The sequence below is a fragment of the Lissotriton vulgaris genome, chromosome 4_1 (assembly GCF_964263255.1).
Source record: "Lissotriton vulgaris chromosome 4_1, aLisVul1.2, whole genome shotgun sequence".
Classification (NCBI taxonomy): domain Eukaryota; kingdom Metazoa; phylum Chordata; class Amphibia; order Caudata; family Salamandridae; genus Lissotriton; species Lissotriton vulgaris.
Window position 1 is genome coordinate 239,964,992 of NC_141691.1, and position 24,767 is coordinate 239,989,758.

At 45.6% G+C, this 24,767-nt stretch overlaps 1 protein-coding gene across 1 annotated transcript in view; it reads left to right on the forward strand.

The window, feature by feature from the left end:
- Window positions 1–24,767, forward strand: part of TBC1D8B (TBC1 domain family member 8B) — a 720,472-nt gene that overhangs the window by 38,966 nt on the left and 656,739 nt on the right. Inside the window, exon 3 of the mRNA XM_086967215.1 lies at window positions 23,028–23,235. Within this exon, the coding sequence (XP_086823341.1) occupies window positions 23,028–23,235 (208 nt within the window). The remainder of the gene's footprint in view (window positions 1–23,027; window positions 23,236–24,767) is intronic.

Genomic DNA, 24,767 nt, shown 5'->3' on the forward strand with positions numbered 1-24,767 from the left:
GGCGGCGTTCTGGATATTCTGTAGCTTGCGGATGAGGTTTTTTTTATTCCGGCGTAGAGTGCGTTGCCGTAGTCGAGTCTGCTGGTGACCAGGGCGGGAGTGACTGTCTTTCGGTGTTCAAGGGGGATCCATTTGAAGGTCTTACGAAGGAGGCAGAGGGTGTGGAAGCAGGAAGATGAGACCGAGTTGATCTGGCGGCATATGCAGGCTCTGAAGTGGGACCTGAAATTCCAGTGGGCGCAGCATCAAGGGGACCTGTCCGAGTACGTCCAGATCTCGGAGGGCACTGCACAAAAATTGCAGTGGTGGCTCACGAACCAGCATTGGGTCAGCGGCAGATCACTCTCCCTTCCCCAACCTGAGCACACAGTGGTGACATATGCCTCCCTCCTGGGATGGGGCGGCCACATGGGAGAGGCGGAGATCAGAGGCCACTGGTCTCCGGCGGAGTCCAGACTTAATTTCAACGTTCTGAAGCTCCGGGCGACCCTACATTCACTGATGGCATTCCTTCTCTCTGTCAAGGGGAGAGTAGTGCAGGTGGTCACAGACAACACTACTGCCATGTGGTACTGCAGCAGGCAAGGCAAACCCTATGTCAGGAGGCTCTGCATCTCTGGACATTGCTGGAACGTCAAGGCATTTCCTTGGTGGTGCAACACTTGGCAGGTTCTTTGAACGCCAGGGCGGGCGAACTCAGCCGCAGGTGCATGATGGATCACGAATGGCGTCTTCACTCGGAAGTGGCGCAAAGTCGCTTTCAACAGTGGGGAGAGCGTTGGTTAGATCTATTTGCCACCGAAGAGCATGTGCAACGTCAGCAGTTCTGCGCGGGGGAATTTCCAAGGCGGCACTCGCTTGACGACGCTTTTCTTCACAAGTGGAGTTGCTGTCTATTGTACGTATTTCCGCCTATACCACTTCTAACCAGAGTGCTAAAGAAGATCAGGTGCGACCGGGCCCAAGTCATTTTTGTGGCCCAGGACTGGGCTCGAAGAGTTTGGTATCCCGAGCTACTCAGTATGAGCGTGGATCCCTCGATCCGACTGCATCTTCGGGAGGATCTTCTGTCACAGGGGACAGTTCTCCTCCTGAACTCTCCAGCCTCCACCTCCCTGCGTGGAGATTGAGGGTCGACAGTTGATTCCATTTGACTTGCCTCCTGAAGTCTGTGATATCATTCTGGCAGCCAGGCGTCCCTCCACTAAATCGGTATACGCCTGTAGGTGGAACAAATTTGTGGCATGGTGCACAGCAAAGGCTGTAGACCCCTTTCTGCCCCTCTTTCAGAAGTCCTTTTGTTCATTCTGTCTTTGGCCCGGCAGGGCTCTGCTCTGTGCACTATAAATAGGCTACCTTTTAGCAATTTCGGCCTTTCACAGGCTCCCTGATCAGCCCTCTCTTTTCAAGTCCCTTGTCGCAAATAGATTTCTCAAAGGCATTATTCACCTTTTCCCTCCTATTCCGTTTTTGATGATGCAGTGGGACTTGAATCTGGTACTTACTTATTTGATGTGTGCTCCTTTTGAGCCGCTTCACAACTGTCCTCTTAGTTTACTGACTTTAAAGACTGCTTTCCTGTTTGCCATCACCTCCGTTAGGCGCGTGAGTGAGCTCCAGGATCTTTCCTGTAAGCCTTCTTTTCGGTCTGTTCATCCGGACAAGGTTGTGCTCCGTACTCGTCCTTTCTTCTTGCCAAAGGTTGTTACTGCCTTCCACATAGGGCAAACTATCACCTTTCCCACTTTCTTTCTGCCTCCACACCCTTCCAGAAAGCAAAAGAGGCTCCAAGTCTGGACCCAAAACATGCGCTCTCATTTTACCCGAACCGCACACAACAGTTCCGGGTGAATGACCAGCTCTTTGTTGGCTACATTGGCGCCAAGAATGGCCGGACTGTACACAATAGGACTACCTTCCACATGGTTGTCTTGTTTATAAAAGCCTGTTATTCTCTGGCTAAAAAGGAACCTCCGGTGGGGCTACGTGCCCATTCTACCAGGGCATCGGAAGCTACTACTACATTGGGATGGGGTGTTCCCCTGCAAGATATCCTGTCAGGCAGCCAGGTTTGCCTCGCTGCACACTTTTACTAAACATTATTGCCTTGACAGCCAAGTCCGGTGTGACTGCTTCTTTGGCCGTTCTGTTCTCCGTGACGTTCTGGTGTGATCTTGGTTCGCAGACCCACCACCGGGGTTGGTATTGCTGGGGTATCTATTTTAAGGTGAGGAATCCATCACTAACTTGTCTCTTTCAGATGCACACGTTACTTAGCTTTGGTAACGATATATTATAAGAAACATTACTTAGTGATAGATTCCTTACCGCCCCACCCATCCTCCCCGAACTGATTTCTAGAGTTAAGGTCATCCCTTTCAGGGCCCTAGTTTCAATACACCAGCGGTCAGTATCTTGCATGGCTCTGCGTTCCTGGCGCGGAAAGTCGTGTACAGACCTGATGTCAGCGCGCGAGGGCGGCATCTAAGTAGCTGCAGCGACGTCATACCAGCGATCACAACACCTCCAACGGACTCAGAACAGCACTACGCCACCTTCCGACGTGCAGAGGTACTGCTGATGAAAACTTTCCGGATTCAGCCTGACGCCTGGGGGTAAATCTAAGGTAAGGAATCTATCACTAACTAATGTCTATTACAGATATATTGTTACCAAAGGTAAGTAACTTGAGCGCTAATACCACTGTTGCAGTGTCCTGGTTAGTACGACTGCAGTTAGTAAGGCATTGGTGTTGCAGTATCCTGTTTTTAGGTTTAGCCTGGACAGCGCATGTGCTGCTCTTCGAGGCATGCTGTATTGAGGTAGGGACTTGAAGCGCCACCCACTTTTCGCTCACATTTTTCAGTGGCTTGTGTCATTGTCTGACGTTAACTGTGGCTGTTCATTGGTCAAAAGGCTTAGTATGGTACCGCCTTGTCTCATTTTGTAACCTCCGATGGCGAGTCCCCATATTATATGTATTTTTGCTCAGTTGGCTTTAATTACAACCTTCGAGCACTATTTTCTCAAATAGCTTTGTCCTGCAGGCAGGACACACTCTTTTAATGCTTTTTTATTTTTATAGCGCACATTTACAATGCAATAGGCTTTGCATTTGCTAGAGTTTAAGCTATTGGCGGGGGGGAGACCCCGCTGTGATTGGAGTGTTGGTGGTCTGAAGAGCTGCCCTGACAATCTTATCCCTGATATTTTGCCCTCTTTTGAACAATTACAGTGGTTGGTTACTAATGTGAAGAGTGTCCAGAATAATGTGCCAATGTCTGCAAATTACTTTTTTAATAGCATTGTTGGCACTATTGAAAGTGCTTCCAAAGATTATTCTGTTGTTGATAATAGAACATACTTTTGGGACCAATATGTGTTCCTTATGTTAGAAAAAGTACCAAGGCACATCCCTCTTAGTTGCTATTCTCCAAAAATCATTTCCACCATTACAACTTCCAAGGAAAGTGATTTCACAAACTCCTCATAGTCCTCAAAAAGACATGTACAATGTTCAATGTTATTCCAAGTCCATTTATTAACAATTCCTTTCTTTTGCCACACCGTCACAGCCGACGCGCGTTTCGCCCTCCGCGGGCTTTTTCAAGGCTGAAATTTATACATAAAACAGTATGTTACAAAAAGGAATGAAATAAAAGGCCACCTATATGCGTGCTCATATTCGCATATCACAAATTCATAAACTTTTCTCTTTGTTTTTGTATATCCTATTCATATCCCAGTGATATTCACTTATCACAGTACAAATGTTAAAAACATGAAACACACAAAATTACAAAATACCATCAGTATTATTAGTCCAATTCATTGATCTCTCCTATGTACACTCCCAATGTGCCGTCTTCACATCCATATTGGGTTTTCTGGTAATACCATATTACATTCAAAAACATTTCTACGCATATGTATGCACCACAAGCCAATTCCATGTCCTGTCTCCTAGGATCTTACACAATTTGGAGGAAAGTTTTTACTATGTGTCCAAATTAAAAGTTTCACTTACCTAACAAATTATGTGGTGAGCATATATCTTTAACAGTCAACAAGAAATCGTATAGCTTACATGGGTCCTGCAAGTGTGTAAAAATATATATTTAAAACTCTTTATCCCCATGTGTCACTTGAAACCAATATTGCCAATGTGACTAGCCAAAGCACATAGTGCCGGGCTTACCTTTAAGACTTTTATTTTATGCACCGGTAATTTAGCTATTGTAGTATGATGTCAATCCTTCCGTTTTTTGGTCAGTGATCAAGTAATTACACGTTAGGCGGAGCCATGATAAGTCCCATCTGCAATAAAATATCTTGATACAAACATTGAGGGGTTTTTCTTTTTTTAAAATATAGCCTCTCCCCTATGTTTTCATTTAGTGATTTCATATATCACTGATGAGTACAATAAATATCTATAATATGATATTTTATTGCAGATGGGACTTATCATGGCTCCGCCTAACGTGTAATTACTTGATCACTGACCAAAAAACGGAAGGATTGACATCATACTACAATAGCTAAATTACCGGTGCATAAAATAAAAGTCTTAAAGGTAAGCCCGGCACTATGTGCTTTGGCTAGTCACATTGGCAATATTGGTTTCAAGTGACACATGGGGATAAAGAGTTTTAAATATATATTTTTACACACTTGCAGGACCCATGTACTTTCAAGCTATACGATTTCTTGTTGACTGTTAAAGATATATGCTCACCACATAATTTGTTAGGTAAGTGAAACTTTTAATTTGGACACATAGTAAAAACTTTCCTCCAAATTGTGTAAGATCCTAGGAGACAGGACATGGAATTGGCTTGTGGTGCATACATATGCGTAGAAATGTTTTTGAATGTAATATGGTATTACCAGAAAACCCAATATGGATGTGAAGACGGCACATTGGGAGTGTACATAGGAGAGATCAATGAATTGGACTAATAATACTGATGGTATTTTGTAATTTTGTGTGTTTCATGTTTTTAACATTTGTACTGTGATAAGTGAATATCACTGGGATATGAATAGGATATACAAAAACAAAGAGAAAAGTTTATGAATTTGTGATATGCGAATATGAGCACGCATATAGGTGGCCTTTTATTTCATTCCTTTTTGTAACATACTGTTTTATGTATAAATTTCAGCCTTGAAAAAGCCCGCGGAGGCCGAAACGCGCGTCGGCTGTGACGGTGTGGCAAAAGAAAGGAATTGTTAATAAATGGACTTGGAATAACATTGAACATTGTACATGTCTTTTTGAGGACTATGAGGAGTTTGTGAAATCACTTTCCTTGGAAGTTGTAATGGTGAAAATGATTTTTGGAGAATAGCAACTAAGAGGGATGTGCCTTGGTACTTTTTCTAATTTGTGTACGAGATTCTGTCTTGCCTTGAGTGAGGAGGAGATCGTGGATTGTTGCTTCTAGGTGGATAAGCACGATACCAAAGAGCACTCCAATAGAGTGTACTAAATACATTATATTGCAACCATTAATAAGGGGAATTTGTGTTCACAGATGTGCAGACCAAATGTAGCAAATCCACCGTGTGCTTTTGTTTGTATGTGTTCCTTATGTGTGTACCAGGCCCATTTTTCTCAATGGTCATTAAGTCTACTGGATAACCTCTGTAGCATAGACGTGGAATTGGATTCATAAATAAGTCACTTTTCAGAGTAAAAATCCCACATATCCCTTAAAACAGCCTATGGATTAGGTAGTCATGAAGTCCCCTGGAGTGGTAACTGAATTACATTCAAAGCAAGCTACTTTTAGTGGTCTTGAGAAAGAGTTTAACGCAAAGTCTGCCCTCACCTACATATATTGTCAACTCCATATAAAAGAAATAGCATTTGGCTCAGATGCCACTGTGAATTGTATATCAGTGTACCTGGAGTTAATCCAATGCAGAAAATGTTTGATGGATGATTCGTCAAACCAGATTACAAACGTTTTCCTCATGTAAGTAGCTAAATGGCATTATTCTTCCTATAAGGACTGTTGTTATTGAATATATGTTTGCGTTGATAGTCATCAATGAACAGATTTGCCAAATCTTGAATCCAGCTCCCATTGCTATGACTTTATTTTGATAGTAAAATGTGTTCTTAAACTGGAAAAAAATCTGTCAGAGCTACTTCGATAAGTTTCATTAAAAAGGAGGTAGGCGCCAAGACCTGCATCAGTCTATCGACAGGATCACAGAAGCCGAAGAATGCCTGTCAAAAATGGCAGACGTGATATAAACCCTACAATAGAAGATCAATAAACTAAGAACCTCTACAAGGAACCTGGAGGTCAGAGCTGAGTTCAAAGAGGGCCATTCACGCCACAGCAACGTAAGATTTGTGGGAATCCCAAAGGACTGTGGGGCGTTTAACTGGCACATTTCCTGAAGCATTGGGTAAGTTCTCTGCTCCCCCCAACTGGATTATCTGCTTTGTGATTGAGTGGGCCTATTAGGCACTAACCCCTAAACCGCCACAGTGGAGGAGGAATGGGGAGGAGTCTCACTCCATCCAATAATTGCCTGATTCTTGAACTTCAAGGATAGAGATGAGATCCTTTTATAGAGATGAGATCTTTCGTTTTGTGAACTTCTTCAGGTGGAAGATTACAAGAGCATACCTGTTTGTTTTTGGTGTTAAGACTGCAGTTTTTTTCCCACTAGAAATTTGCATTGAGTACCTAGTTTTGAGGGTGCCACAAATGGAGTTTACCATTGTGGAAAAGGGAAACCCCCAATCAACTCAATAAACCCATCCTTGGTAGGACAAAATGCATTTCTGGGGGAATCTCGCCTCGTCCCCTGGTAGCTACAGAAATGCAACAGGCAATCCCCAGCAAAGTGTGTGCTAAGTTCAAACACAATAAAATTCCCAAACCAATATTAGAACAAAATAGAGAAACATATACTTGGCAAAATGCATCAAAATTATTAAAATTGATAGAGGGAAACAGGAGATATAATTTTTTTATGTTTTGCGGCATAAACTGCTTAGAAGCAGTCAAGCATTTAGGAAATATAGCAGTTTGTGGTGGACTGAAACCTAGGCTCACTTTCAGGGCAACTGCAATGGAGCAGAGGGCGGATACACTTTGCAGGCTGTCCCAGTCAAAGGTTTAACATTGACACTTTGACTCCAACTGCTGATAAAACTGCTTCTGGCTAGTCCTGCGACCCCTGGCTCTTCAAGGAAGTCTTGTGGACACCAGATGTCTCTTGCAGTTTGGTCCTCTTGCTTTTTGTGGACCTGAAGCCGGATAAACAGGAGCTTGACCACTTGATCCTTGGAGAGCAGTTCTAATTCCTGGGTGCCGGCATGATTCATGAGTCCTTTAATAAATAGTCTTCCGGCAGGTAGAAGCACTTTATTGGTAGAAATGAAAGCACCACTGGGTACACGTCTTCCAGCTCTGGTAGCCTCCCACAAACTGTCCCGACCAACTCAAGGCACGGACCTGGTTGTTCTAGAATGGAACACCAAGTTCCACCCGTGAGACAATGCATTCAAACATAAATACTAAAAAAAACTTTCTCCTTTAAGAAAACAAAAATAAATAAAAATAAGTAAAGTGAAATAAATGCAATGAGAGAGAAGAAACAATTGAGTATTATTTCACACCCAGAATTTGCCTTTGACATGAGCAATAAAATCCGTCAACCATCCTGGTCTTTTACGAGATCGCTTGCTGACTCATTAAGCTGATTCTCCATAAGTTCATTGCAAACTTCTTAGGTCATATCTTTACATGTCTCTTCTTCCTCTAAAAAATCCTGCATGGCTATTCTTTTGAAGTCATTTCCTGTGCAATCACCTTTCTCAATACTACTGCCTTGACACTCATCTTCATAGACATGTTTTCCTTTGAGAACAGCTGCTCTGCTTAGGTTCCTCACCCCGCCATCTGTGAGTCTCACACCGTTCTTTAAAACTTAAGTGACTGCAAAAGGGCATATGTACTGACTGTCTCCTTTTTTTATTCTCCATGGTTTTTTAACCTTCACAATCATTTCAATACTGATTGCAGGATTACATTTAGATCCCATTTTCTTACCAAACTCCTGTTTGTTGGTTATGTGTGTTTTTACAATTCTTTCTTTGACTACTTCCAAATCCATGTTAGTGGAAGTTGACTGGACTAACCAAGCAGGGTTACACTTATTCCTAGGTAACCTAGCCCTCATTATTTCAAAAGGCTAGCATCCCGTCATGTCATTGATGGTGGTTCTATACATCCAAAATATTTTAAATACTTGTGTCTCTCACTTATCACTGTCTACCCCAGCCATTTGAATAGCACTCTTGAGCACTCTTAAGTCTCTCAATAACACCATTGCCGTTAGGGTTATACAGGGATGTGGTGCAATGTTTAACTCCTACTCTCTTGAAGTAATTCTTTACCTTGCAGGATAAAAATTGCACTCTATCTGTAATGAGACATACTGGTAAACCTTCTTCCGTAAAAGTATCATCAAGAAATGCTAATACCGCATCTGTGTCTACTTTCCCTACAATTTTTATAACTGGCCACCGTGAGAAAACATCAGTAGCACCAAGAATAAACTTTGAATTATGACCATAATTTCCAGAGCAATGGTGTCCCATGGGTTCTCCGGAACAACATATTGTCCCATGTTTGGCCTCAGAGTTTTAAGGGATTTATCCGAATTCGCACACATAACACTGTTCCTGAATAAACGCTCAACCAAAAATGTCAACACCTGGCCACCAAAATCCTTTTTTTACAGCCTATTTGGTTCTGATGATTCCACTGTGTTCTTCATGTCCATGTAGAACTATATTGGGTCTTAAACCAGTGAGCGTTATTGCTCTATCACCTCTACTGATAACACCCTCCACACAAGACCACTCATCCTGTAATTCCCCAAAACACCGTAGGTCAGATGAATGCTGGTCACCCTCTTACAATGGACTTTTCTATCTCTTGTAGCACTCTTATCTGTGGCAAATTCCTTGCGCCAAAAAATCTTATAAATAGGCATTGTATCTTCACCATGCACTAAAGCAATTTGATAATCATCACACACATTATGGATGTCTGCTTTAATAGATAAGGGCATCCTGGACAGGAAATCAGCAGTAACATTATCTCTCCCAGGAACATACACTACATTGTAAACTAAATGCTGGAGCATCATGGACATTATAGCAATGTGCGCTGATGCTTAGATCATTGCCTCAGTGGTGAGAAAGCACACTAAAGGTTTATGGTCACTTCTTATTACACATTGCTTGCCTCAAATGAAACCTCTAAAATGTTCTAGTGCCTATACGCTGGCAAGAGTTTTCCTTCCTCTGTAGGTGTAAGTGCTCTGGATGCAAATGCTATAATGAATTCTTTGCCACATTTAGATTTTTGTGCCAGCACATAAACCTTTTGAACTCGCAACAGTGGTAATGATGCATTTTGAGTTGAGGATCAAAACCACAAAGAGATGTAGCCTCGCAAATTGCCTTTTTCACATCACAAAATTCCCTTTCACACTCAGCACTCCATACAAACTTGTTCTTGTTTTTAACCAATTGCCTGATGTTATATGTTCTGCAAGAGAAATTTTGCACATACTTTGAATAAAATTCGGTCAACCCTAGGAAAGACATCATCTTAGGAACCAGGAGGAGGAGCAGCACGTATGGCTTCTACCAAATCAGCTTTGGGTTTATACCTTCTTCACACAACACAATAATGAACAAAATGAGGGGATAATTTCACCATATGAATTAAATCTAGCCTGCCGCCCGTGCCCCTTTCCTTTCTATTTCCATCTTTGTCTAGACAAAAGCTTCAGTCATAGCAATGGTGTGCTTGCTTTGTCATGGGCCTGCCTTTGGCATTGTTTGCTACAGAGGTTGTGTTGTCATGTTGTGTGTGCACATACACTTGGGTCTGCTAAGCAGGAGGACTGTTAAGCAATGGACGTATATGTGTTAGTTTTTAATTTGCCTCTTCAGGAGACTATCTGAAGGCTGCCTGTGTGTGGATGCGATAAGCAGGTAGTTTTGTTTTTGCAGAATATTTGTGTCAATAGGAGACTTGTCTGCAGTGTGTGTGCGTGTGAGGCTCTCTTTGCAGAGTGCCTGTCTTAGCAGATGTATGCTGTTCCAGGCCTCTCCTCTGTGTTTAGAGATCTTTAGGATTACCAGCTGAAAAGCAGTTGCTTTGTAAGTCATTCTGCTCTACCTCTCACTTCGGTACAAAAGGGGGGTGGTGATGGACGGAGTATCTGAACCAATCAAACACTCACACCCAGTCAACAGATCTGTGTTTAATCCATCACCGTTCTTTACCCCACTCTGCCACCCCAGTTCAGACATGGCCATATGCAAATCAGTCTGCCCTGTGCCTCATGGGAACAGTCCAGCCCTAACTGCCTAGCCATGCCTTCCCTAGACCGGATTCAAGCTTCCTAAGACCGGTTTCTGGCATTCACCACCCCCTTTTGTACCGCTTTGTTCGCCCATGAGTTGGCAGGTTATGCTCAGACGTGAGTCCCTTGCTCACTTTGCCACTGGATTCAAGCAAGCCTGGCTGAAGACGGCTGGAATGCCAGAAACCGGTCCTAGGAAGCTTGAATCCGGTCCAGGGAAGGCATGGCTTGGCAGTTCGGGCTGGACTGTTCCCATGAGGCACAGGGTCAGACTGATTTGCTTATGGCCTTGTCTGAACTTGGGTGGCAGAGTGGGCTAAAGAACGGTGATGGATTAAACCCAGATCTGTTGCCTGGGTGTGAGTGTTTGATTGGTTCAGATACTCCGTCCATCACCACCCCCTTTTGTACCGCTTTGTTCGCCATAAGTTGGCATGGTATGCTCAGTCATGAGTCCCTTGCTCACTTTGCCACTGGATTCAAGCAAGCCGGGCCGACGATGGCTGAAATGCCAGAAACCGGTCCCCGGAAGCTTGTCTCCTTTCTGGTGAAGAATTGGCTTGTTAGTTTGGTCTGCCCTGTTCCCATTAGGCACTGGGTCAGACTAATTTGCATATAGCCAGGTTCTGAACTGGGGTGCTGCAGTGAGCTAAATAACGGTGATGGATCAAGCCCTGATCTCTTGACTGGGTAAGAGTGGTCTGCTTAATTCAGACACTCTGTTCATCACCACCCCCTTTTTGAATCGTTTTTGGCCACCACAAGTGTGGCAGGGTATACTCAGACATGAGTCCCTTGCTCACTGCACCACCAGGATTCAAGCAAGCCGGGCCGACGACGGCTGAAATGCCAGAAACCGGTCCCCGGAAGCTTGTCTCCTTTCTGGTGAAGAATTGGCTTGGTAGTTTGGTCTGCCCTGTTCCCAAGAGGCACTGGGTCAGAAAAAATTTACATATAGCCAGGTTCTGAACTGGGGTGATGCAGTGAGCTAAATAACGGTGATGGATCAAGCCCTGATCTCTTGACTGGGTAAGAGTGGTCTGCTTAATTCAGACACTCTGTTCATCACCACCCCCCTTTTTGAATCGTTTTTGGCCACCACAAGTGTGGCAGGGTATACTCAGACATGAGTCCCTTGCTCACTGCACCACCAGGATTCAAGCAAGCTGGGCCGACGACGGCTGAAATGCCAGAAACCGGTCCCCGGAAGCTTGTCTCCTTTCTGGTGAAGAATTGGCTTGGTAGTTTGGTCTGCCCTGTTCCCATGAGGCACTGGGTCAGACTAATTTGCATATAGCCAAGTTCTGAACTGGGGTGATGCAGTGAGCTAAATAACGGTGATGGATCAAGCCCTGATCTCTTGACTGGGTAAGAGTGGTCTGCTTAATTCAGACACTCTGCTCATCACCACCCCCTTTTTGAATCGGACTGTTCCCATGAGGCACAGGATCAGACTGATTTGCATATGGCTATGTCTGAACTGGGGTGGCAGACTCGGCTAAAGAACGGTGATAGATTAAACCCAGATCTGTTGACTGGGTGTGAGTTTGATTGGTTCAGATGCTCCGTCCATCACCATCCCCTTTTGTACCGCTACCTCTCACTTCAGCGTGAAGGATGAACAAGATGATATACCGGACAAAGAAATAAGATGCCAGAGAAAAGATATAACAGCGGTACTGAGAGAAAATCACTAATGTTAGAGTAAAGTAAATAAAAAGTGTTAGCCAAAATATGAAAGAAATTAGTCTGTAGGGAACCATAGTGCGAAAAGGCGGCTAGAGAAGGGAAACCAGCATCAGAAAAACCGATAGGTTCCGCCATTGGACCTATTGGCTTTGCAAGGGGGTTTAATGGTACTGTACACCATGGGTACTCCCAACAGTTGTCCCAGAAGCCAAAGAGTATGATCTGTAATGCAGTAGACAGATGCATTGATACCAGCAGGGTGGTTGTTGGCGGGGTTGTCAAGTGACAAATGGACGTAAGTTGGAGGCATAGTTAGAGAGAAGGATGTACATGATGTGGACTGAGAGTCATTGCATACTTCCCTTTAAATAATGCGGCTAGTCTCTAGAAGAGATTCAGATTTGATAATACTGTGCTATGCGATATCTGAGTCGCTACCCCCCTCCCCACCCTGGGAGTAAACCTTTTATGCCTGCTGTCACAATCTTTAGCGAGTCAAGTGTGCAAAGAAAGTACCTGGTTATTGAATTGGAATGAAATAGAACCTTAGGCCTCACAGTCTTTTTTTTCATTTAATCTCTTATCTGTAAACATTAGGAACGCTTAGAACCCAGCTCAGTTAAGGTCGCAAGTGCTAAAAAATCCACATGCTTTGTCAAGGTGTGCACTATAGGTGTTCCTGTTAAAAGTAACATATTGGGTGTTTCTTCTAATTGTCATTTTAAATGTCTGTGCACACATTCTTTATTAGGGTTGTTGGTTGACTAGAGTGTGAGCCCTGGTCAAACAATAGCCACATTCCCTTAAGGAGTGGACCACAAAAAGTCTGTAAATTATCATGTGCTTAAGTCTGGGTAGATTGGCACAAGAAGCAGTCAGACTTAACTTACAGGCAATATGTAAAGTATTTATGGAGCACAAAAACAGTAATAAAGTGAAAACACAACACAAGGAAAATTCAAAACCAATTTAGAAAAATAGATGCATTTAAATAAATTATTTGAAAAATCTAATCAGTTAAACCAAAGCTATGAATTTGTTAACGATGTTATTGAAAAATAGTGCCTAAAAGATCAAAGTTCCAAACGTGGACATCTAATCACATGATATGGCTGACCGCGATGGAGAGGTACGGATGCACAAAGTGGGTTAGGCCCAGTCAGCGCTTACCTTCGTACCTGGAAGAAATTCTGAGAAAAAGGGCCTGAGAAGGTGAAGTTCAGTGGGGAAAGCCTGCAGGAAGTGTCTGAGGAGGGAGCTTCATCATTGGTTGGCTTTGGGTTGAAGCTGCAGTGAAAAGTTCTACGTTAGGACAAAGTCGTTGAATTGGTAGGCAAATATCTCCATCGGGACAAGGCAGAGGGCTATTTCCAAAGACGGTTCCACGAGGTCGGATAACCCAGTAGCGAAGAACTGCTAAAATTGATTTGGTGCTGCAGAGAAGAACGTAGTGGGGGAAGCCGCAAAGTCAATCCTACCAGCGAGCTGGTTGGTCGCAGTCTCCTCCTAGTTCACAGAGCAGTTTTTAGCCTCCGTTTTCAAAATTGGCTATCTGGGCATCTTAACTACCACAACTAAGAGCTTAGGACAGGAGGGACACCGCTTGGGGGTTCAAGACTCACTCAGGCAGGGTGCAGGTGTGGGTTAAAGATGGTGAGTACCTTTTATGTCCCTTTGGCTCTGACAAGAAGCCTGCAAACTAACTCTTGGACTCACTTCTGGGAGTCCTAGGTGCAGGTGAAGATGTAGGGCCCAACAACAGGGATGGCCTCTGAGAGTTCAGGGCAGGCTCCAGTCAGCAACACAGTCCTTCCAGGCACAGCAGCATTCTTGCAGAGTGCACAGCAAGCTACAGCAGCAGGCTTTCCTGTGAGAGTCCTCCCGCAGGTCCAAAAGTGAAGTGAAGTAGTACTGAAGAGTGGATCTGAAGGTCTTATTTGTATACCTTCTCCTGGCAGGTGGGAGAAGTGCCTGGTAACGTTCTTTGAAGTGCATGAATGTTTCGACTCCCCTGCTCTGTCTCCAATCTGGGCGAGTGTCAATACTGGGACATTAGCCCCCCTGTGTGAAAGCAGAGTGCAGCCTATTGATTTGTGAGTGAGGCTGTGCTCCGCTCCACCCCCTCCCCCACCATCTTGCCAGCAGATTGCCGATTCAGACACACCTAATCCTTCTATTGTTTGACTGTCAAACTGGCGCTGCGGGTCATATCTCGTTTGTGTGAACTCGCCTTGTCTCTGATCCTGTCGCTCTCCTCTGCCAAACTGTTGATCTGACTATTCCTGAAAGAAACAAGGAGAACGAGGATCAGGAACTCTGAACCTCTCGGGTGTCTTAATTTTAGAACGGTAAATCATATCAAAGTTCAGAAGCATCAGGTGGAGGCGAACCCGCACGAGAACCAGGCTTCTGTTGTTGCTGCCACATATGTTTGTACCAAGCCTTTTTAGGAAAGTTTGGACGATCCTCCTTTTCAGGAGGGTGTTTACTTTCTGTCTGTGTGAATGGGGGTACCCCCCACACTATTGCGACCCAAGAATGAATACACCTCCGCAATAATAATCGGTAACTGATATTCCCGCTCTATGTCCACCACCGCCACTAGGCTTTCACGCAGAGTCATGTCTGAAACAACAGGGAAGATTCCCACTAACTTCATCCCCAAATCCAGGGCTGAACCAGCCCCATGTTCCTCCTGTACTTTCTTCAGAATGCTCAGTAGAACGCTCATGGAGGGAGTGCCAAAGTACAGTGTATTTACCGAAGCGAATACTGTCCCCCAGGTTGTGCAGTCTGCAAAAGGAGGAATAAGACCACTCTGTAAACTCATGGTAAAGATTCTGTGTTTTGTAACAGGAGAAGTATGTGGAAAAACAGCTTCAAGTTACTCAAGTTTTTGTGCAAGCCAAAATGGCATTCATCACGATTTTGAGGATGTTTACCCATCACAAAGTTAATCATGACGGGACTAATCACAAGGCCTCTGCCCTGACCAGGTGCCCGGAGGAAAGCAACTCCAGCCGGAGATGTTTGAAGTTCACGAGCCATAAATTGTATGACTCATCTATGAATAAGGACCAATTGAGTATAAAGTGTTTGTAGCTCTGCAATAGTAACATTGAGATCATTTGGATGCAGTGTAAAGGCTGCCAAAACAAGCCAAGTGATCCCATCGTTAGACAAGGGGCCCATTTGAACAAAAGAAACAGGGTGAGGAAGGGTGCCATTAAACCAAATGGTATGCTTCCAGACGTCAGCAGAACTTCAATTAATGCATTTGTCCTATACGCTGCGGAGGAGCAGTGGCCGTGTACGTGTGAACAGTATTATCATTCACATTCACCGCAGGAAAAGTAACCCAAGAATAGAAGACTTCAAAATGGTAGGCTGGATCGTCTTCAACCACGAAAATAATATTAGCTCCCACATTGTGGACAACGTGTTGAGTCAATAAAGCTGTAACCACCACGTGGTAAAAGAGTCGCAATAGAGACCGGGTTTGTCATATTTGTGATTAAAAAGAAGATAAAGCAAAACGGTAGCGCAACACTGGGACTATCAACCTTTTAAATTTCAAGCTTGAAAAACCTATGGAAAGAGGTATACCCTACCAATATAGGAGGCTATTCCGCCATCACCCCGGACATCTCCAATGCCGGTGAGAGGGTATTGTGGACAAGCACAATCGCTACTCAAGAGTCCCGTGAATAATTACCAGACCAAACATTGGCAGCTCCATGTTGCAGGGATTGTGCCCAAGAACACAACTATGCATAGGATTATGGGACCTTGGTGCACAGGGACTGAGTCGTCCTATCACCTTAGTACCCAGGAACCCATGACGGGCTAGCTATAGTGTCTCACTTGCCCTCCTACTCACTCACATAGGATCATGTGATTAGACACCCCGGAACACAACACTTCTGAATCTCTCAGGAATTGCGGTTACAAGAAGCACGCTTTCGCGCGCACTCTAGTACTCGTCCACAATAAAATCTGACAGAGACACAATTTATTTCAACTAACGTGCTCTAATATGCAGAATACGTGCCACAACAAGCAGGAACGTGCATAATATAAATACAGTCAGCACAGCAGCTAGTCCGTAAATCATGAAGGGAGATGTCATCATGAAAGGACAATAGAGCCTAACCTCCCTTCCCTTGCTAAGAAGCAGTATTATTATATATTAGAAGATCTGAGCTTTGTCTGCAGACCCCATACCTTAGACTACATACGGTAGTTCTACATCATAGGTGCTGTCTCGCTCTTCTCCCTGGAAAGTCCCTCTCGAAGCTTGTGTTCCCTATGCACGTATCCCCATAATACCAAAGTACAATTTCAAAACATCAGCTGCATTGGTATGTTTTGTCTAAGTGGTAGTGCCTGACCAGAACATAATAACAAGCTGCATTGTTTGTCGACCTTGCTCAAAATGTTCAGTCTAAATCCCAGGAACTGGCAGAGAATTCACACAGCAAGCAGTTCTTATGTGAAAAGTACAAACAAAGTCTCTGCAAAAATAAAGCTTGTAGTAATATGCGCAAAGCTGTGTCTGCGGAGCTCATGGTAACTTCGAGAAGACGACAATGTCCCCATAGGCCACGTTACAAGGGGGACAGGGCCTTTTTCAATAGATAACAGGGGTTGGTTGAATTTTAAAATTTGTAGCAAGTGGTCTCCGGTGACGAAGAGTAATTTGACAAAAATGCAAAAGCTATACAAAACATATTATGACAAAAAACATGGTGTTTAAGTTGTGCATTTAGCAGCTGGAGATTGGGTAAGGGTCAGAACCCTTTCAAGTTTTGAAAGTTTGTTATCCGCCCTAGTGAATGACAAAAAAATGGTTTGGCATTTTGGCAGAATGTGAAGATGTAATAAAGTACTTGAACTGGCAAACTACTAAATGTGGCCAAATTGATACTCCACAATCCAGGGAATAGATATGAGATTATACTGGGATTGCAGGGTAACAGGGGGAGAATCCCACCAGGGGTACTAACACTGCCGAATCAAATGGTGGCACTACAGCGACTTGTGTGGCCAGGTCTGTAGTATTGCCGTAAAGATTTGCTGATTTTGTGATGTAATGTTGTAGAGAGAAGCGATAGGGTTGCAGGGATTGTTCTGCCGTTCAAGCATTATTGCTTACTCCTTTGGGTGCTATGATATTAGTTATGATGCAGCATTCCTCCCATGCTGTTTAGCAGTAGCATGTGACTTTCCTTCTGTACTATGCATTCTGTTATGGTAGATGCCTCTAATTACATTGTAATTAGTTTCGTTCTACTTTGGTGAATCTGTTGTAGGGGGATCAGGAAGGGTCAAGATGTGGTGTCTTAGTTACCTGTAGCTACGTAACAAGATGCTACCTGTTCTAGAATGATGATGACGGGGAGTGAGGGGTGGCAGTTAGGAGGAGGCATGAGGATGCTGTATTGCTTGCTCTCATTAAAAATATCTCTTATCTCTATTCGTTTGCTTTCTAACGTTTCTTGTCGAAGGGCTTGATGCACATTTTATTTCTAGGCCATAAAGTATTACATTGGTTTTCCCTTTGTGGCACTATCCGCTCAGTTTTGCGATGGGCATGTAAACTGATTTACTGCGATAGACACAAGATTAGTTGCGTACTGGATTGTTTTACTGTTTCTTTAGTTCCACCTGTCAACGTGTATGTTTAAGTCTGAGTAGGTGACCTGCTACCATCAAATTGCTCCAGGTTGCTTTTGGATCCAATTCTGGCCCTATGGTTCCATACATATGCACACTAAATAGAGCGATACTCTATATAGAAGATAATTTACTTTCCAGTTGATTGCTATTCCATGCAGGTGGCAGCAACACACAATATAAAAGTTCCCACAATAATGTTTGTAGGGCCAAAAGTAAAAATGTTTGTACGGCCGCAAACGTTCCGACCTGCTGTTAGCAACTGCACAACCATTTTAGCAATGAATCTTAAAAGGACTTTGCAACCGGATATTGAAGACCTGTTAGTAGGTGCCATGTTTAAGGTGTCAGTTCCAAACATCAGTGTTATTGTGTGTGTGTGTGTGTGTGTGTATATATATATATATATATATATATATATATATATATATATATATATATATATATCTCTATATCTCTATATATATATATATATATATATATATATATATAGATATATTTGTGAACAAAATGTGGTAACAAAACTTTGAAAAAGTGCAGACTTCCGAGTTATGGTGGTAATGTATTCTTGTCCTCTTTGGCGAGTAGGCAGTGGTCCAGTTGCCACTGCCAACTCTAAAACAGACTTTTCAGGAAAAGAAAACATTTCCTATTAAACGCAGAACTTTTTCATTTAAGGAACATGGGCTGCACTAAACAAAGTTTGCTTTATTGAAAGGTGATCACAAACATGGTAGTCTGCAGACTTCAGGAGGCCACCAATCGGAGCAAGTGTCAATGTGTAGTAACTTAAGACACGGTCTAGTGTCTCAGTTTCATGTATCCACACTAAACACCCACCCACCACCAGGCGTCTTAGGTCAGATGACCCTGGCCAATAAAAGGGGCTGAGCGCACGTGCTCACGGCCATTATCTAACCCTCACTCTGGTGTCCGTGTTTAAGTGTCCACCTAGCATAATGAGGGCCTAGCGCCCCTCACCAAACTCTGCAATGGCGACGAGGGCGGAGCTGTGCCCAGCGTGCCACAGCTGAAGGTTCGGGGGAAAAGGAGAGAGAAGTGCAGGGCGAAGTCGCACCCCCACTTTCCCGCAGGATCGGCGCCGTCCGCCAAGAGGCCTGCGTGGTATGAGCCGAGCCCACATGCGGATCAAGAGGTGTGCCTACCCAGCACCTCATGTGCCCAGCGTGAGTCTCCCCTTGTGTGAACATGCCCCAGGAGAAAAGTGCTCGCCGAGCGTAGCCCACCCGCATCAGCCGCAACAGAGTGCCCCTACTGTGAGGCGACCAGCGCGGAGCTCACCCGCGTGACAGAAGAGGCCTGCCGGTCCGTAGGTGAGGAGCTGCGTGGGGGGAGACCCCGGAGAGAGGCGGCCCAGCACAAAGAGAGCCAGCAGGAGCCTACCGCGCTCTTTAAGCCCCGCATAGAGGGTCAAAAGTGAAGTTTGTATGACCCAGGACTGTGCATTGGTCCGCGATACCTGCCCGCACAGCTCCATACAAAGCGGAGTCTACCCGCTTCGATGCCCGAGAGTAAAAAGGGGCCAAGTGAAGACATGGCGGCTTGCAGCCAGCGCCGCCGAAATCAGAGGGGCGGAATGCTGCGCAAAGTGAATGGCTGGCGCTGGGCCCCTCACGAAAGGAGGTATAGACTGCCCAAAGCCCCCAGGAGAGTGAACGACCTGGAAGACAGCGCCAACACCCCTCCCCCGCCGCGCCGTGTGTGAATAGTAAGGCTGCAGTGCCGGAGTAAAAGAGCGTGAAGGGGGCATCTGATCTACGGCCGATAAGATCGGCCTCCCGGAACACAAGTGAAACCCGGTGCACACCAACAGATAAGGGGCAAGAGTGCTCCACAGTATGAGCGACGCGCGATCATAAAAGGCGGGGAAGGAGGCTGAGACGCCGCTACAGCCCCCACCGCCGTGCAGCATGTGAAGCATGAGGCTACAGCGGTGGGGCGGAGGGGAGTGAAGAAAGCGTCTGGCCAGCGACTGGCCGAAGAGGTGCAGAAAAATTGGAAGCAAGCGGGGCCGAGCTGCAAGGACGCCTGCCGCCGCTGCCTACCCCGGGAGAAGGGTGTGAGGTGTCAGAGCGTGACCGGCTGCGTGTGAAGAGCTGCCGGGCGTTAGTGCACAATGCGGAGCTGACCCGCAGTGAAGAGGAGCAGTGCCCCCACATCTGCCAGTAAGTGCAAGCACACACCTTAACAGTAAGGCACACGTGCAATGCCCACAAAGGAGGGTGAAGAGACTCACCACATCAGTGTGAGTCCCACGAGGGTGCAGCAGTGTCCAGGCTGGCGACAGTGTTTCACCCTGCCCCCTTCCCTCACGGAGACTAAGGAACAGACACTGCTGGGAGCAGTAAAGTCAGGCAAAGAGAAGAGGAACACTGCCACCTAGTTGCCAGGTCAGCCAAAAGCACAAACAAGCACACGGCAAGCCAAGGGAAGTGTACAGGAAAACAAGACAGGCTGCACGCAGCATGCGCGCAGGAGCGACAGGGCTCCCTAAGATGAACAAAGCGGGGAACAGTGGTAACAGGTGCCAAGTCACCAGAGAACTTTGCCACCAAAGAGACACTACACAGTGACACAGGACACACACACAGCAGCACAAGACTGGCACAGCAACGCCACGCAGCTGCGCAAGACTGGCGCACAGACGCCACACAGTCAGAGAGCCGCCAAGTCACCGACAAGTAAGTGTGCAGGAACACGCCGGGAGTGAAGGTACTCCACACACCAGGACAGCACAGCACTGCGCAAGGAAAGCGCAAGGAGTGAAGGAACTCCACGCACAAGGAAGGACGACGGAGCAGTATCACAGATCACCGGACACACTGAGCCAAACGGAGAGACCAACGAAGGAGGAGCGGCACCTGATGGCCACAGGTTGTCGTTGCACCGCAGGAAGAGAAAGGAGCACCACCACACGAAGATACAGTGGTCCCAAGACTTCCCACCAGGCAAGTGTGACACAGTGAGGAAGCTCGACGACCGCCAACACTGCTCCAGGGTCCCAGAAAGAAAGCAAGCACACCCCGTGAAGTAACGGGAACGACCTGAACACTAAGAAGCAAGAAAGAGTCGTGATGTAACCCTCTGCACACAATGAAATACAGGAAGAGAGCAGACAATAGCGCGCCAACGCTAAAGCACCGTAAAAGAGCGAAGAGCGAGCACACGGAAGACGGCAAAGCGTGAGGACTCACGCAGAAGGTAAAGCCGACCACTCAGTCTGGTCACAAAGAAGAAGGGAAAAGCCGACCAACCAGATGGTCGCACGAAGAACCCGGACGGTCACACGACGTGACGCATCCAAGAAGCCGGCCAGCCAGATCGCCGCACCAAAAGCCAACCCACCGGGAGTCACGACAGGAGGTGACCGAAGCAAGGGTCAACAAACAGTGACATCACAAGAGTTCCAGCAGGAGAACCGAAGATGGCCTGCGAGCCTCGGCAGAGTGGACCGGCAAGAGGTTCAAGAAGTTCGAACACCAAGACACAGTCCACGAACATGGACAAGCGAACTTCGACAACCACAATTCAACATTCAAAGTCTAAAGAGAAGATCGCAACGACCGGTCCAGTCACAGACTAGAAGGAGACAGTGTCCAAGAACCAGGACAGGACCAGGGGGAAACAGGATGAGTGCACGCTGCCTGGAGAAGTCTGGTCAGGAAGATGAAGACAGCAAGATGACCAGACCGCGTTGCGAAAAGGAAGATGGAGGAGAGGTCTGAGTGGCACGTCTGCCACCAGCAAAGCGAAGAAAGGAGAAAAGGTCTGAGCAGCACGACGACAGGAGGACAAGAGACCGGAGCAGAGCAAAGAGGAGTGTGGACCAAGGCACTACCACACACAAGAAGGAGAAACACCGAGGAGAACGTGAGAGGTGCATGACCGTCCACACGCACGGCCGGGACACATGAAACATCACTGGAAGTAAGCATCCACGTGCGAACCCGACAGTCGCCCAGGAAAGACAGAAGCGAGCAGGCCGGTCTGTTGGCAACAACCACCTCTGGGATGGAACGAACACAGGGCCGCGGAAATCCAGGGGCAGAGGCCTCAGGGACACCGGTGGCAGCGGATCCCACACCGAGAGACGGACTGTTGAAGCTCGCGCTGAAGATTCTGGAAGACCGAAGGTCGCACACGACGGAACCAGCGCCAACAACACCCTTTCATGTGGAGCTTCGGACATGGAGAGAGGACCCGGCATGTCCTCCGGTCCAGTGGGAGCCTGTCAGAAAAGGGCCTCCGGGTCGTCCAGTGAGAGAGGACACCCACGAGAGAGGGGTATCCGTGAGAGGGATAACCTGCAGCTGAATATCCCCGTCAAGGACAGACACCAGTTTGAACCAAACACCTTGACCAGGACGGTCCAGCGGAAAACAACTCACTCGGGACCTGCTAGTCCTACTTCTACACGTTCACAGGATGTGAAACTGAGCGAGAGAGACTGTACAGCCCACCCACAAGCTGCAAGTCGGCCAAGGCAAGAAGAGACACCATTGCCAGTATTTGACGTGACCAGCAGTGGAGAAGACTACCTGGGAATCGTCGTGATTGAGTTATGGGTTTGTGTGAATTCTATTCTTTCCCACAGGTTGGACTTTAGTTAGGGTAATTTTCTTAACTAAGGTTGGGAGGGATGTAGTAACGTAAGACACGGTCTAGTGTCTCAGTTTCATGTATCCACACTAAACACCCACCCACCACCAGGTGTCATAGGTCAGATGACCCTGGCCAATAAAAGGGGCTGAGTGCACGTGCTCACGGCCCATTATCTAACCCTCACTCTGGTGTCCGTGTCTAATTGTCCACCTAGCATAATGAGGGCCTAGCGCCCCTCACCAAACTCTACACAATGTACAACCTACCTCATTAATATTCATGAGGTAAGTAAGATTGGGAATTGGAACTAGCGAACCGACCTTTTAGTGCATATGTTGATGTATTAATTTCTTTCTGATCTTAAAATTGCAACCAAATGTTTGCATCCAGTAACTCCTATATTGGGTTGATAATGCACCGTTGACATGACATGTACTGCCTGTGTTTCAGCTTGCGACTCCACCAGCATTTCTTTCATTTTGTTTTAGCAAACTTAGTAGATTGACGCGTAACTGTTTTGGGACTTTTGCTTTGCCAGTAGCATATATCACAGCTTTTTAGCTACTTGCTTGTGCGCCAATGTTGTGGATATTTTTTTAATGGGGCAATGATTTTTCCCATAGAGGTCTTGAAAGCCGAGCCCACAGTGAACAGTTCTGCACATTCTTCAGGCTACCGAAGGAAGAGCGCTTAGTGGAAGTTCATGAATGCTTCTTATGGGTCCCGTCTAATCACTATAACACCCTGGGAAAGATGTGCATCTCTGAGAACTACGTCTGCTTTGCCAGCCAGGATGGGAGCCAGTGCAGCGTGATCATTCCACTGAGGGAGGTAAAGCAGATGATGTTATGACTCATCTTACTGAAATTATTCGGGTTTATGCTGTGATTACTCCTTGATAAAAAAAAATATTTGAGATGGGAGCCAGCCCTTCTACGCAAGAGCCTGCATCTGGCATGTGAATCCTCTTAACAGGAGGTTATTTAGTAGCATTGTAATCACCAGGTGTCTCCTGACACCCTGTTCTCTCATGTTTAACACCCAGCATGTTTAAATCAAATTTGATACCAGTCCTGATGCAACTTTCAAAGACTGTCTCGGACATTCATGATCACTGCAAAAACATTATTCTGTTTTAAGTGTGGGTATATACTATCTATAATCCAATAATTACTCGTTTCAAGGGATTCTAACCGAGGGGTGGGGGTGCAAACAACTGCAATATTTTCTGCTTGTGTTTTTGTGGGATCCTGGCAGTTGTTTGCAAACCTTCCTTTGAAGATATTTATTACTCGAGTGTTGAGGACCATACATGGTCTGCAATATGTATGCTATTTCATTCTTTGATTTCCCTCAAAGTTTTGCATTTGCTTTTGTACTATTCTGGTCATGAAATGGAAGGAAGCAGTAATAAGACCTATTCTGAAAAAACCCTCGGCTGACCCCAAATCATTACCCAATTATCGACCTATCTCCCTCCTCCCTCTATTTGAAAAAATTATGGAGTCCATGATTAATAAACAACTCATAAGCCACTTGGAATCCAATAAGCTCCTGAACCCATCCCAGTCGGGCTTCAGGGCATCGCACAGCACCGAAACTGCCCTGCTGGAAATTGTAGATAATATAACAATGACTCTGGACTCCAGCCAATCTGCCATACTTGTCCTCCTCGACTTATCTGCGGCCTTCGACACCATCTCACATCACATTCTTTTAGAGCGCCTTGTTGAGGCTGGTGTCGAAGGCTCCGCATTACACTGGATAAAGAGCTATCTGACCAATAGGCGGTCTAAAGTCCAAGTTGGAGCTCATTCCTCCAACTTTCATGACAATGACAAGGGCGTCCCCCAGGGGTCAATATTGAGCCCTACGCTCTTCAATCTTTGTGTCCCCCCTGGCAAAGATCATTCATGAGCACGGTTTTGGAACCGTGTCTTCCGCAGATGACACCCAAATACTGGTCACAACAGACCACAACCCAGATGAAACTAAATCAAGGTTTAAAGAGTGCATGTTATCTATTCATGACTGGATGACCCAGAACTTTTTAATGATGAATGCAGGTAAGACTGAGGTCCTGCTTTTTGGAAAAGCCGATAAAATATGGTCAGAGGATTGGTGGCCAATCTCTCTTGGTCCTTGTCCATTGCCCAAACCCTTTGTCAGGAATCTTGGGGTAATAATTGATAACAAGCTCTCCTTGGCTGACCACATAAATAAAGTAGTGCAAACTGGTTTTGGCCTTATACGCAAGCTGAGGAAAATCTTTAAATGGATACCCCTCTCAGCTCGCATGCCCTTAGTACAAGGACTCATTATCAGCAGGATTGATTATGGAAATGCACTTCTGTCCTCAATAA